The sequence below is a fragment of the Diabrotica undecimpunctata genome, chromosome 7 (assembly GCF_040954645.1).
Source record: "Diabrotica undecimpunctata isolate CICGRU chromosome 7, icDiaUnde3, whole genome shotgun sequence".
NCBI classification, from domain to species: Eukaryota; Metazoa; Arthropoda; class Insecta; order Coleoptera; family Chrysomelidae; genus Diabrotica; species Diabrotica undecimpunctata.
The window spans coordinates 103,125,675-103,140,205 of NC_092809.1; the positions used below are offsets into that span (position 1 = coordinate 103,125,675).

The 14,531-nt window shown below is 34.1% G+C and overlaps 1 protein-coding gene across 3 annotated transcripts in view; it reads right to left on the bottom strand.

The window, feature by feature from the left end:
• LOC140445676 (fatty-acid amide hydrolase 2-A-like) overlaps positions 1-14,531 on the bottom strand; it is a 61,607-nt gene that overhangs the window by 21,400 nt on the left and 25,676 nt on the right. The window contains exon 6 of one of the 3 annotated variants that reach the window (XM_072537918.1): positions 13,457-13,688. The exons of 1 other annotated variant lie outside the window; for it this stretch is intronic. In XM_072537918.1, coding sequence (XP_072394019.1) covers positions 13,457-13,688 — 232 coding nt within the window. Of the gene's footprint in view, positions 1-1,275; positions 1,508-13,456; positions 13,689-14,531 lie in introns of all 3 variants that reach the window. One more of the 3 variants, XM_072537917.1, reaches the window with a different exon arrangement.

Sequence of the window (14,531 nt, forward strand, 5' to 3'; positions counted from 1 at the left end):
ATAATTTTCTGAAATATATTCAAACAACTATATCGTATCCCATAAGCGTCGATTTTGGAGCTTTAACTTGACGTTTGGTTCATCTCACAGAGCCAGTTCTGATTACCAAAAATGACCCACTTGGCACTCTGATTCGTTCCCCACGGCTTCATAATTTTGAGAATAGGTTGAGTGCGTTTCGATCTCAATGCCTCTAATACTTCGCTTTACCGGATGAAACTCGAACGGAACGAGCGCCAGCTATCCTGAGGGAAACTTCGGAGGGAACCAGCTACTAGATGGTTCGATTAGCCCCTATACCCAGTTCCGACGATCAATTTGCACGTCAGAATCGCTACGGACCTCCATCAGGGTTTCCCCTGACTTCGTCCTGACCAGGCATAGTTCATCATCTTTCGGGTCCAGCGTATACGCTCTTGATGCGCCTCTTCTCGCAATAAGAATGAGACACCCTGAGAGTGCGAAGCGGCCACTTTTAAGGGCAAACCGCTTATCCTCCCTCGGTCTACGCAAGGTAAACCTTTACCTTTATTACGCCTTTAGGTTTAATTATATCCCAATGACTCGCGCACATGCTAGACTCCTTGGTCCGTGTTTTTTTTTTATTTAACTGTCGATTAACTTGTTAAAAAGGTGGAGTCAAAAATTTGTAACACAAATTTTTAATTAGAAAAAAATATCTAACAGCAGGATACCAATTTTTCAAAAAATCACCAAAATTAAGAGTTTGGTTTCATCTTATTTTTGCGGGAATGTCCATAGTATACATTTAAACCAAACCGAGATATCGCGAGTTAAACATGAAATGTCATTAAAATTAAAAAATTGTATTTGGAAAAGTTGTGAAGATTTTCATTACGAACATTTTGGTAACAAATTTGCCCCGTCGCCAAAGAGTTGTGGTTTTATCGATAACTAAAGCACTTTTTGAGTTTTCGCCGCTCACCTATAGGTCATTAGTAAAAGAAACAAATTCTAAAATACGAAGAAACACAAACATGTTAGTAAAAATAAAACCAGAGTTGTTTTAACAAAAAAAAATATATATACAAGCATTCGAACAATTAATACATGTTAGTACCAATGTAAACGGTTCAATTAAAATTTTCGTGCATACATATCAAAATCCCTTTTTGACTAAATTCTGGATACACAGAAATGGTTATCCCATATTTATATACACCTAATATTTAATGGTTTGTATACGTAGCTACTTAGATACAGGCTCATATGATCAGAACTAAGCATAACATTCGCAATATAATTTTACTATACCGATTAAAAGTTTCTTTCATTTCTCTTCTAAAAGGACTAATAGTTATATCATTTACGTTATCAATATAACGTATTTTAATGTTTCTGACGATTACTTTTTCATCAAGTTTTAATTTAGTAACCTTTTCAGCAGCCAATACTTTGAGTAAAGGTATTAAATCCACTGTCTTTCGTGCTAACAATCCGATGACAACCATCGTTTGTTCTTCTTTACCATCTCTAAACGTTGTGCCTAAAAAGGATTAGCCTATTATAGAAATCGTATAAATTTGTTGAATATGTCCATCATGTTATGATAAATTGTAAGCGTTCGGTTTTTCACGAGAAGAGAATAGGGGCACTCGATTTATAAAATACCCCAGTCAATATGTGAAAAAAATCGTCGATTTCAAGTAAAAATCTTATAAAAAAGTCTTTTTTGACTATAAAACGTTTTTTTTTTTATACATTTTAAAGAAAAATGGTTCAAATAAACGTTGCAGATCTTAAAAAGTTCTAAAAGTTGCTAAATCTCAACTAGATCGACCAATTACTTTAAGTTATTCAATTTGTTTTTCCCGGAGAGCGATTATTTAACCAACTCTACTTGCCCGAACAGTGAATCTAGAAATATTTAGTAGATCGCAATCGGTTCTTTGAGGCTTCAATTTTAAGATATATTAAAAACATTTCAACATTTTATCAAAAATGTTAAATACAGCTATATCGTTATACTGCGATTTAAAATGACAGAAAAACTGTTTTTTACGTTTTTCCGAACAATTTTTTGAAAATTATCTATGACACAAACCTTCCCAATTTGGTGCAGTCGTTCGCGACGCCCTGGGGCGTGTCACTGCGTTGTCCCAGGAGTGTCGCGTGTCAGCGCGGACTTTTAATACACAAAAAATATTTATTTGATTTTAAATGAGTATAAAATATATGTATTAATAAAAAAATCAAATGAAAAATATAACATCAAGTCGATAGACCATTGAATTATCGGAAATTATTCAAAAAATTGTTTAATTCGAAAATTATCTGATGATCCACGAAATTATCCGAAAATCGGGTAATTATCCGGACATTGGCAACACTGGAGTCGAGTGAGCGCCGAGCGCATTTGGCTCCCCTCCGCCGTGTTCCCTACTGACGCGCGTGTTATGTCATTTAGTCAAGCTTTTGTTCTGTTTTATTAAGCACGCGGAGTTTTTTGCTATCAACAATGGATACTTACATTCAAAAGAATAGAAAACGAAGTGAAGAATCTGGCGAGAGCAGTAATGTTAATTTAAGTAAAAAGAAGAAATATGACGACCAATATTTGGATTTTTTGTTTGTCACAAAGTGTTGGCGACTGAAAGTATGCTTCCTAATAAACTAAAACAGCATTTGGAATCAACTCACAGTCATTTGCAAGGTAAGCCAAGAGACTTTTTTGTAAGAAAATTGCGAGAGCTAAAACATCAGAACACGGCTTTGGTTTCAAGAGCATCAATTCCTACCAAAGCATTGCTTGCCTCTTACATGGTAGCTTACCGTGTTGCCAAATATAAAAAACTACATACGATCGCTAAGGAACTAATCTTACATGCAGCGGTTGATATGGTAACATTGATGATTGGAGAATTGGCAGCTAAAGAAATAAAAAATGTACCTCTTTCAAACAATACGATTAGTCGCCGTATTCACGACATGGCAGAAGATATTAATGAGCAAATTGTGGGAAATCTTTCAAGTTTATTTACCATTCAACTGGACGAGGCGACTCATAGTAACTGTGATAACTGTGTAGGCGTGTGTACGGATGGTGCCCGAGCGATGTCTGGACAGTATGGATGACTACAAGCTCTCATCAAAACCATGGCTCTAAGCGTAAAATGGACACATTGTGTCATACATAGAGAGGTCTTAACAGCAAAGAACGTTACACCTGAATTAAGTGTTGTGATGGATAGCATTATTAAAGTGGTGAACTACATTAAAACACGACCCGTGAAATCAAGACTTTTCCATAAACTTTGTGAAGAAATAGGTGCCGAGCACACCTCTTTAATTTATTATTGCAACTCTCGTTGGCTGTCCAAAGGCAACGTACTCGCACGTGTATACAAATTAAGAAATGAATTTTACACGTATCTGCATACAGAATCATATGATGAAAACTTTATTAATTCAGAGTTTATAATAAAATTAGCATACCTCTGTGACATATTTAACAAATTACATGATCTTAATAAGTCTTTGCAGGGAAATAATACTCATATCCTGCAATTGGCAGATAAAATTACTGGGTTTCAGAAGAAGTCGCTCTTATGGAAGAGAAAATTAGATCAAAAAATTGACTGTTTCCCTGCTTTACAAGGTATTCTACAAGAAAAATCGATAGAAATCCTTGATCCCTCTTTAAAAAATACGTTTACACAACACATGTTATCATTGAGCGAACACTTTGAGGAATATTTTTCCGAAGATATGGAGCAATATGACTGGGTCAAAAACCCTTTCCTGTCATCCACGCCATTGACACTTTCAACAGAGGAAGAAGAACAACTGACAGAATTGTCCTGTGATTTCAGCCTAAAGCTTCAATACGACAAGGACAAACTGTTTTTGGAGCTCACTTTCTCATGAACATCATGCCATCAGCACTGCTGCATTAAAGGTTTTATTACCATTTGCGATTTCGTACTTGTGCGAAACGGGCTTTTCTGCAATTGCAGTAATTAAAAACAAGTACAGATCAAACATAAATTTGGAAAAAGAAATGAGAGTGGCAATTTCCAAACTAAAGTCCCGGTTTTATAAGCTGTGCTCAAAAAAACAAGCACATCCCTCACATTACCCAGCCAGTTACATAAATAAATATCCCTTTTCATTTTTGTGCCTATGTTTTGATTTCGTTTGTAATTTCTAACAAAAAATATAAATATTCGAATAGTGTTTTTGTTATAACTATAACCTGTACTAGGCTAGTGCTAAAATTGGTAAGTGTTATTGGGGGTTGGATTAAAGGGGCGTCGCAAAAAAATAGCAAATTCCCAAGGGCGTCACAGTACGAATAAGTTTGGGGAGCCCTGATATAGATTAATTATAAATTAATATTTCAAATGTGTTTATTTAAATTAAAATATGAAACAACTTAGTTTTTACACTCCCTGAAAATAAATTTTAAAACGAATCTTTTTGTACTTTACAAGAAGAATTAATAATTATTATTATATATTTATATAAATAATACACATTAATGAATAAAATTAAAATATTTCTTACGAAATAATAGTAATAATAGTAAATGAAACTTTTTTATGAAAACATTCAACTAATTGATTTTTCCGGGATTTTCCGATTTTTCCGGGATATGAAAAGAGCACAGTTCTTATTGTTTTATCGAGCTACCGCAATTTAAAATTATATTTTTATATATTTGCAATATATAAAAATATGGTAAATTTTTCACCGCGCTCTAATTTGAAGTTCCATTCTAAAAAAAACAGAGCTCCAAAAGACTATATTTTACGAGTACCAGTTTAACGGGTTACTTTTTTACTTCTTCTCGGTATACGGCATCTATAAAATTCATCATAAAATGTAGATCTTCGTTTATAATCTGTTCAAATTTCATCTTAATGTTAATAAACACTAAAAATATGATTTTTAAGAAAGACATTGTTCTATTGATCTTTGTTCCTATTAGTCACAGAAGGTTCTTTTTGTTTTAAAGATTGTGTTTTTTCACCATATTCTCAGTGAGCCTAGTTACAAACGCGTGGCATAAAAAATATCAAAGTTATTACATAGAAATGTTTATAAGTTAAAAAGTCAGCCCTTTTTTAGTCGGTTTTTTTAATAACAATTTTGATAAAATGTTGATATTTTTTAATATATCTTAAAATTGAAGCCTCAAAGAATCGAATCTGCTACATACCTCTAGAGTCACTGTTTGGACAAGTGCAGGAATAACTTACAAACTATTTGGTCGATCTAGCTGACATTTAGCACACTTCAATTACTCATCAATTGCCATAATTTCAAGTAGTTATATTAAATGTCATTATTCAAAAAACACAATTATTAACATTTATAAATTGTTGCAAAAATCAGGGTTTTTCTCTCCAATTCCAAATTCTCCAATTTTCGAGAAACAATTGATCGAGATAATTGCAAAAATCAGGGTTTTTTGCAATTATCTCGATCAATTGTTTCTCGAAAATTGGAGAATTTTTTAAGATCTACAACTTTTATTTGAACCATTTTTCTCTAAAATATATAAAAAACGTGTTATAGGTACGAGTAAGAAATAATTTTTTTCACTTTTTATGATTGTTAAAAAAAAACAAAGCAAAATCGTCTTCAAGGGTTTATCATCAGCTATCCGTCATATACGTTTTAGAACCTTTAAAAACCGGACGGTTTCGGACATTCAAAAACCGGAGACATCATCGGACAGGGGGAGATTGGTTTTCTGAGGTTTCCCAATCTCTTTGCATAAAGATACCTGATCCTAGGTGAGAACATAGCCACAGGTATCCTCCACGCGTTTACACCGAAAAAACAAAAGGCCGACAATCTGAAAAGGACCGTTTTTCCAATGGAACTTGTAATTAGTAGCGGGTTTGGTCCAACCGGCACCCACAAATGTAGGAAATCCTTCAGACATTACTGCTTTGTAGCCACCACGTGGCCAGAGGAGATCAGCAACATACGCAGATTGACGTTTCACTTAACAAACCCCATCGTTGAAGAGTCCAAACGAGGTAAAAACGTGATCATCCTTCAAAAACCTGCATAAGATTTTTTCAGTTTTTTTCCTTTACTAAACTGATGATCAATTAAACCGGGAATGACGACATAAAGAGGATATGTACTGGATTGCAACTGCGCAAGATAGACCTGAATGGAAGTTTTTAGATGAAGCCTTATTCAGCAGTGAACTATGGACTGAGGATCATTTCTTTTGTTGCTTTTTTTGATCCGAATAAACCTTCTTTGTTAAAATATGAGAAAGAAGATTTATTCAGGTCAAAAATAGCACAAAAATATGCTGGAACATGATAGAAAGACATAATACAATATTATTAGAAACTGCAATTGAAACACATCTAAAATTTAGAAGGACAAAATTCTGGAATGGACATTGAACGATGGGGTTGTTACAAAAAAGGATAACTTTGGCATGACAACTTTGGAGGAGAGAACTGTTTTTCTCAAGTTGGTCATTCAGAATTATATCTGTATTTTTTAATTTGTTGATTTCCATAGATTCTAATAAAGATAGCTTAAGGCCTTTATTTTGGATGTGAAGAATTTGAAATTAATCGTTAAAAGAATGATTATGATCTAGAAGATGAAGTACGGAAGTAGAATCTGTTTTTCTATTATTGAAACCCCTTTTGTGTTCTGCTATACGTTGTTAAAGGTTCTACCAGTTTGACCGATGTAAGTTTTGAGCACTCAACACATGTCTCAACACACCGGCCTTAAGGGCCGGTTTTCACGCTACGTCTTATTGTACGTTTTGTTGGATAGGACAAATCCTATAAAATAAAACGTGGCATGTAAACAGCAAAACGTACGTCTTGTCGAATCGAAATGAAATCCAAGGTCAGATCGTAGAAATGATGGGAGAAGCATAGTTTTGCGAGAACTGATAGGATAAAACGTTACGTGAAAATACATGTTCAGACAAGTCGTCCGATCTTGACTTATTTGACGACTAGTTCCACTGCAGTTCGTTTCATTTTTCCCAAAAAAAGCCTAATAATGTCAGATTTGCGGTAATGCACCCACGATTTTCTCAGGGAATTTATTGAATTGTATAAAAGTTTTTAAGTAGTTATGTTTTAAAACCAAGTAGGTTGCATTACAGGTTTCAGGAATTATTTGGCTTAACGCTGGTTTGGATATTGTGATTGTGAACTCCAAGTCCTTGACGCTGCGTCCTATTGTAAGATATCTGAGAGTTGCTGTGAGTCTTTCATGGGGTGTAATGGCTTTTCTCATGAGGTGTCTTATTTCAATATGTATGGTGTTACCAACTCTAGCAATTGACAATAGGCTCAGGTGTCCATTCGCAAATAATTGCGCCAGTCATCTGGTTCGCCTCTTTTAGTAACGAGACGTGGGAATACTGCCTTCTTTTTAGAAGCCCACTCTCTTGACCATGTTGTCTTTTCCCTCTTCATCCCCTTTTTCCTCAGTCGTAGTATCTTTATAGTTGAAAAAATAAAAGAAAGCAGCCGTGTTTCCTCCATAATAAAAAAAACACTAAACAAACTTCACACAACTCAAGACTCTGAATTAGAAATGAGGTAGAAAACGGAAGGAAAAACGTAGTGTGTATACACTGGACAAAACGTACATTTTATCGTACGTTTTATATGATACACAAAACGTACAATAAGACGTAGTGTGAAAACGGGCCTTAAGAAAGAAGTAATTTCAGAAAATATCCTATATTCCCGAAAAAACGATGTATCATTAGAAGAAACCGATCGTCAAATCATACAGTCCATGATCATTCATTGGTATGTTTATATCTGTGGTTAATAGTACTTTATAGGTTTTAATTTTAACACTATATAACTAGCTACATCACAATTATGCCTACAACAAACGATTATGTCTATTTTTTAGTTTGTTTTTCAGCTAGTAAAAAAACTTGTCACCTCTTAGTAAAACAAAATAAGAACCCACTACCTTAACGTTACATCGGATACTATTGTTCAGCCAACGTATGCATTATAATGTTAATAGTGCCTGAAAAATTTCTATATAGTAAATGTTACTGTTTGAATGAGAAACATTAGAGTATCTATGTTAGATAAATGGTGAGACCAAATCCTTCAAAAACCTGCATAAGATTTTTTCAGTTTTTTTCCTTTACTAAACTGATGATCAATTAAACCGGGAATGACGACATAAAGAGGATATGTACTGGATTGCAACTGCGCAAGATAGACCTGAATGGAAGTTTTTAGATGAAGCCTTATTCAGCAGTGAACTATGGACTGAGGATCATTTCTTTTGTTGCTTTTTTTGATCCGAATAAACCTTCTTTGTTAAAATATGAGAAAGAAGATTTATTCAGGTCAAAAATAGCACAAAAATATGCTGGAACATGATAGAAAGACATAATACAATATTATTAGAAACTGCAATTGAAACACATCTAAAATTTAGAAGGACAAAATTCTGGAATGGACATTGAACGATGGGGTTGTTACAAAAAAGGATAACTTTGGCATGACAACTTTGGAGGAGAGAACTGTTTTTCTCAAGTTGGTCATTCAGAATTATATCTGTATTTTTTAATTTGTTGATTTCCATAGATTCTAATAAAGATAGCTTAAGGCCTTTATTTTGGATGTGAAGAATTTGAAATTAATCGTTAAAAGAATGATTATGATCTAGAAGATGAAGTACGGAAGTAGAATCTGTTTTTCTATTATTGAAACCCCTTTTGTGTTCTGCTATACGTTGTTAAAGGTTCTACCAGTTTGACCGATGTAAGTTTTGAGCACTCAACACATGTCTCAACACACCGGCCTTAAGGGCCGGTTTTCACGCTACGTCTTATTGTACGTTTTGTTGGATAGGACAAATCCTATAAAATAAAACGTGGCATGTAAACAGCAAAACGTACGTCTTGTCGAATCGAAATGAAATCCAAGGTCAGATCGTAGAAATGATGGGAGAAGCATAGTTTTGCGAGAACTGATAGGATAAAACGTTACGTGAAAATACATGTTCAGACAAGTCGTCCGATCTTGACTTATTTGACGACTAGTTCCACTGCAGTTCGTTTCATTTTTCCCAAAAAAAGCCTAATAATGTCAGATTTGCGGTAATGCACCCACGATTTTCTCAGGGAATTTATTGAATTGTATAAAAGTTTTTAAGTAGTTATGTTTTAAAACCAAGTAGGTTGCATTACAGGTTTCAGGAATTATTTGGCTTAACGCTGGTTTGGATATTGTGATTGTGAACTCCAAGTCCTTGACGCTGCGTCCTATTGTAAGATATCTGAGAGTTGCTGTGAGTCTTTCATGGGGTGTAATGGCTTTTCTCATGAGGTGTCTTATTTCAATATGTATGGTGTTACCAACTCTAGCAATTGACAATAGGCTCAGGTGTCCATTCGCAAATAATTGCGCCAGTCATCTGGTTCGCCTCTTTTAGTAACGAGACGTGGGAATACTGCCTTCTTTTTAGAAGCCCACTCTCTTGACCATGTTGTCTTTTCCCTCTTCATCCCCTTTTTCCTCAGTCGTAGTATCTTTATAGTTGAAAAAATAAAAGAAAGCAGCCGTGTTTCCTCCATAATAAAAAAAACACTAAACAAACTTCACACAACTCAAGACTCTGAATTAGAAATGAGGTAGAAAACGGAAGGAAAAACGTAGTGTGTATACACTGGACAAAACGTACATTTTATCGTACGTTTTATATGATACACAAAACGTACAATAAGACGTAGTGTGAAAACGGGCCTTAAGAAAGAAGTAATTTCAGAAAATATCCTATATTCCCGAAAAAACGATGTATCATTAGAAGAAACCGATCGTCAAATCATACAGTCCATGATCATTCATTGGTATGTTTATATCTGTGGTTAATAGTACTTTATAGGTTTTAATTTTAACACTATATAACTAGCTACATCACAATTATGCCTACAACAAACGATTATGTCTATTTTTTAGTTTGTTTTTCAGCTAGTAAAAAAACTTGTCACCTCTTAGTAAAACAAAATAAGAACCCACTACCTTAACGTTACATCGGATACTATTGTTCAGCCAACGTATGCATTATAATGTTAATAGTGCCTGAAAAATTTCTATATAGTAAATGTTACTGTTTGAATGAGAAACATTAGAGTATCTATGTTAGATAAATGGTGAGACCAAATCCGTCTGAATAGCATACAACACCTCACTGATACGCCACTGAATAAATGTCGAGCTTCCGATCGTTTCGGCGGTTGGTTAGGTCCAATTACAGTAGGCGAAAATAGGTCACTTTTGCACATTAATATAAACGACGTTTGCTGTATATCAAATTAAAAAAAAAAACAATAAAATTCTTCCAAACTTAAACATAAAAAATACTACCTAATTAAGAACCTACAAACTTCGTAAAATGTACCTAACAAAAAATAAAAATTTGGAAATCAGATTAATGAATTAAGGGCTCAAATATTCCACCTCCTTGTGCTAAACAGTAACCAAATCTGTCATACAGATTTCTCCTCATATTTTGGAGTAGGGCTGGTGTAATGCTTGCAGAGAATTGAAGTATTTTTGATCTAATTCGACTAGTTTGTGGTCCTTTCAAACTGATGCTTAAATGTTTTCTTTGAGAAAACCCCAAAAAAAGAAATCGTTAGGCGCTAAGTGACAGGATCTAGCGGGCCATTTAATTGTACCACGTGTACTTAGTAGCAAAAGTAAACATTTAACTTTTGCGGATGCTGTGTTCGCACTGCAACACTGAGGTGCTTGTTTTTCCGAGAATAATACCTTGCAACGGATAGATTGTGTTTTTTATGTAATGAAAATGAATATTCTTCAGAAAATAAAATATTTTTTAAAAAGTGTACATTTTCATTCTGTTTATCTAATATACATTCACAAAACTCCATCCGCCTAAAGTTATCTTCCGGAAACAGTTCTTGTGTTGGTTGTATCTTAAAACAGTGATACCCATTCCTTTTGAGAACTCGCTGGACAATTCGAGCATTCACGTTAACTTCCCTAGCAATTTGTACACTATTCAGGGTTCACTAGCTTCCACAAAAGCACAAATATCAATATCCTTGTTTTGACGCTCCTCATCGACAGGTCTAACACGTAGTTCATTACCTTCATGACACTCTAAACAACTATTTACACATCCCGAAGTTTGAAAATGTTTAATGGTATTTTTAGCTGTTGTAACACTTGGTGAGGGTTTATTTTCGAAGGTAACAATAAATAAATCAATTACTTCGCGTATCGAATGACCATGAAAGTACCATGTTACAAGTTGCACTTTTTCTTGGACGGTATACAACGTAATAGGCATTTTATTAATTATTTGTTTATTCTTTCAGAACTTCGTTTGAAATTTTTAATGTCAATGTGACTATTACGACAATTCGTACCTACTGTAAAATGAATATAGAGGTGGAAACGTGTAACATGTCACAGCTATCGCCATTGTGTTGTATGGTCAATAAAACAATGTCGTGATCGGTATATATATATATATATATATATATATATATATATATATATATATATATATATTTATATATATATATATATATATATATATATATATATATATATATATATATATATATATATATAATGTGTGTGTGTGTGTGTGTAAGATGGCTTTTACGGCACTATAGAATTGGAAAAGTTCGGAGTAAATTTTTAATAACAAAATTGAGTTACTCTGAAAATAACAAAGAAATAACATTTAAAGCTATTACTTAATAAGGTTAGATCATTTCTCGTTCATAATTTTCATAATGAATTTATGATGTTTGTTTTCTCTTGTCACTGTCACGTTTGTTTAACATTTGTAGAACTCTTCTTCCTCTAAATATCAAAACCATCTTCACTACTCACTCCAAGCTGTCCAATCTCGTTAGATCCGTAAAAGACCAAATCCCTAATGAAGACCATGGTGTCTACGAGATACCCTGTTCCAGTTGCCCACGTACATACATCGGACAGACAAACCGACGAATCCATAACCGTATTTACGAACATTCTATATCTGTCAAACATTCCGATACTACTTCAGCCCTAGCCCAACATCATATTCAAACAGGCCACAAAATAGATTTTGAAAAAGCAAAAACCATCGCTCCCATCCGCTCCTTAAAATCGAGAATCATTCGTGAAGCTATTGAAATCGAAAAACGGCCTAACAGCTTGAACACACGCGATGACGCGAAACGATTGCCGGCAACATGGCGACCCCTGCTTCAGCGACCTCCCGCCCACACCGCTCAGGCCACGTCAGCGCATACCGTTCCCGCGCATACAGCGAGTATAAAAGCAGCCACAGAGGGTAAGACCGGTTGTCACTCGACACTGAGGAGTAGGCAGATTGAATCCTCAGTGCCGAGAGACAGTTCTTGCAATATAGAACACGATACTGGTACGTCTCGAGTGAGGGGAGTAGGCAGATTGAGACCCCGAACTCGAACCGAACCGTATCAGTCTTGATAATGGCTCCAAAATGGGTGCCGAAACGTCGAGTAATAAATTCTCAACGCGGTTCTTCCCGAGAACTAAGTATGCACTCCAGAAGTCAGACGGAGGTGACCTGGCTTTACTCGTCCGTTCATGAAGTAAGTATACTGTTAGATGGAGCTGCATAACAATACATTCGAAGTTTTTACTTTTTTGTAAGTAATTATTATGAAGTTAACTATCTCAAGATTTTAGAAACAATGCAACAATTTGAAAATGTAAATGATAATGCAAAATATATTTGGAATTTTCTTTCACTCGAAACCATCTGAATAACACAAAACGAGGTTTTACGTCTTTCCTGCATAATGAAAACTAATTAAATTTTGAACTAAACCGAATTTCTCTACAAATAAACTTCGCTGACTGAAACTTATTCCTAGGTTTTTGGAATTTTAATGTCCTCTATCATAAAAACTAGTAAGAGTACTACTACTAAGAGACATATATGAAATATACCGCTGGATTAACAAATTAAAGAAACGGACGAATTCACCCCAATGTTGTTATGACGCCATCATAGCAATGGGTATTGAAAATAATTTAAAATTTAATATAGTTTTTTAGTTTAAACCTTATCACAGTAGATACTGAATTTTCTAACTCAAACAGTAACACCAAAATACCGATTAAGATTTAATTAGGTTTGATAATGGGTGAAAATTAGTAAAAAAGAACAGAAAATATAAAATGTGTAGCTGTGTAATATTAAGCACATACGGACCTCTAATTACGATTTTTCTTGAAGACTCGATATTATACTGAATTACATATTAATATTTTAAAAATTTACAGGCATTCATTGATTCGACTATATTAATTGCGTGTTTTAAATTACAAACTATTCTTAATTTTTTATGGTTATGATACAAATATAAACCAGAATTTTCCTAATTTAGTAAATTTTGAATTTCTCAAAGATCAATAGCTGTTTTGCTTTAAATTCATACCGATTTAAGGTGAACTTCATTTCATCTCTTATAGGACTGACTGAAAAGTCTTTAGGATTTTGTATATAGCAAATATTCAACGTTTTTACTTCGACATGTACATCCAATTTTAATTTATCGACACTTTTTCCAAATAAAACTTTTAATATTGGGATCAGATCGTCTGTCTTTCGAGCCATTGGAGAAATTACGACGAGGGTTCGATCAGGATCGCAATCTTTGTACATTGTACCTGAAATTTGTATTTTCAATAAAATAATCTTTATAGTTTATGCAATTGACCAATTTTTCACTTTATGAATAAGCAATGAGAACTAAACTATTATTGTCTAAATTGACACATTATGAACTAAGTTTACGACAACAGTTTCAGCGGAAGTAATATTGTCATCAAGCTATTATACTTGGGATAGTAATTTTGACTCCATAAAAGTCCCAAATTCTATCCCTTGATTATAGCGCAGACCTAATCTTCACTCACAGCAAAAAATACAACACGTAATAACATTTATGCACCAAGAGTGTCTAAAAAACATAAAATTAAATAGAAAAAATCCACCATTACAGAATCCTTGGCATCAACTTCTGAGTATAGCGAACAAATAAGGTTTAATCTCGATTTACGTACAGCCATGGTACAATCTAACATACCTACCATACCTACCATTAAATAAATTTTTAAATAAACTGTTTAAGGAATAAATAAAAAACTAATTGACAGCTACTATATTTGATTTACAGTAAACAAAACAACGGATACTTGTGAAAAATATGTAGTAAGTTTAATTATCGGAGCTCTTGAGAAAAAAATTCCAACCACAGGATATTTAATATGCTCCAAGGAGCTGGGCAGTACAAACAGTAACACATCCAGATTTATAAATGAAGCAATACCAAGAACTTGTAAGAACCATTTTCATGTCAAGTCTTACTCACGCTTTCTGGTACAACAGCGTATATGGTCAAAACAGCTTCGAACTTAAAAATGTTTTTTTTTTCTTCCTATAGCTGTTCCTGTCGTTAGCTTTTTAGCAATCATGTTGTCAGACATTCGTATTATGTGCCTGGTCCATCT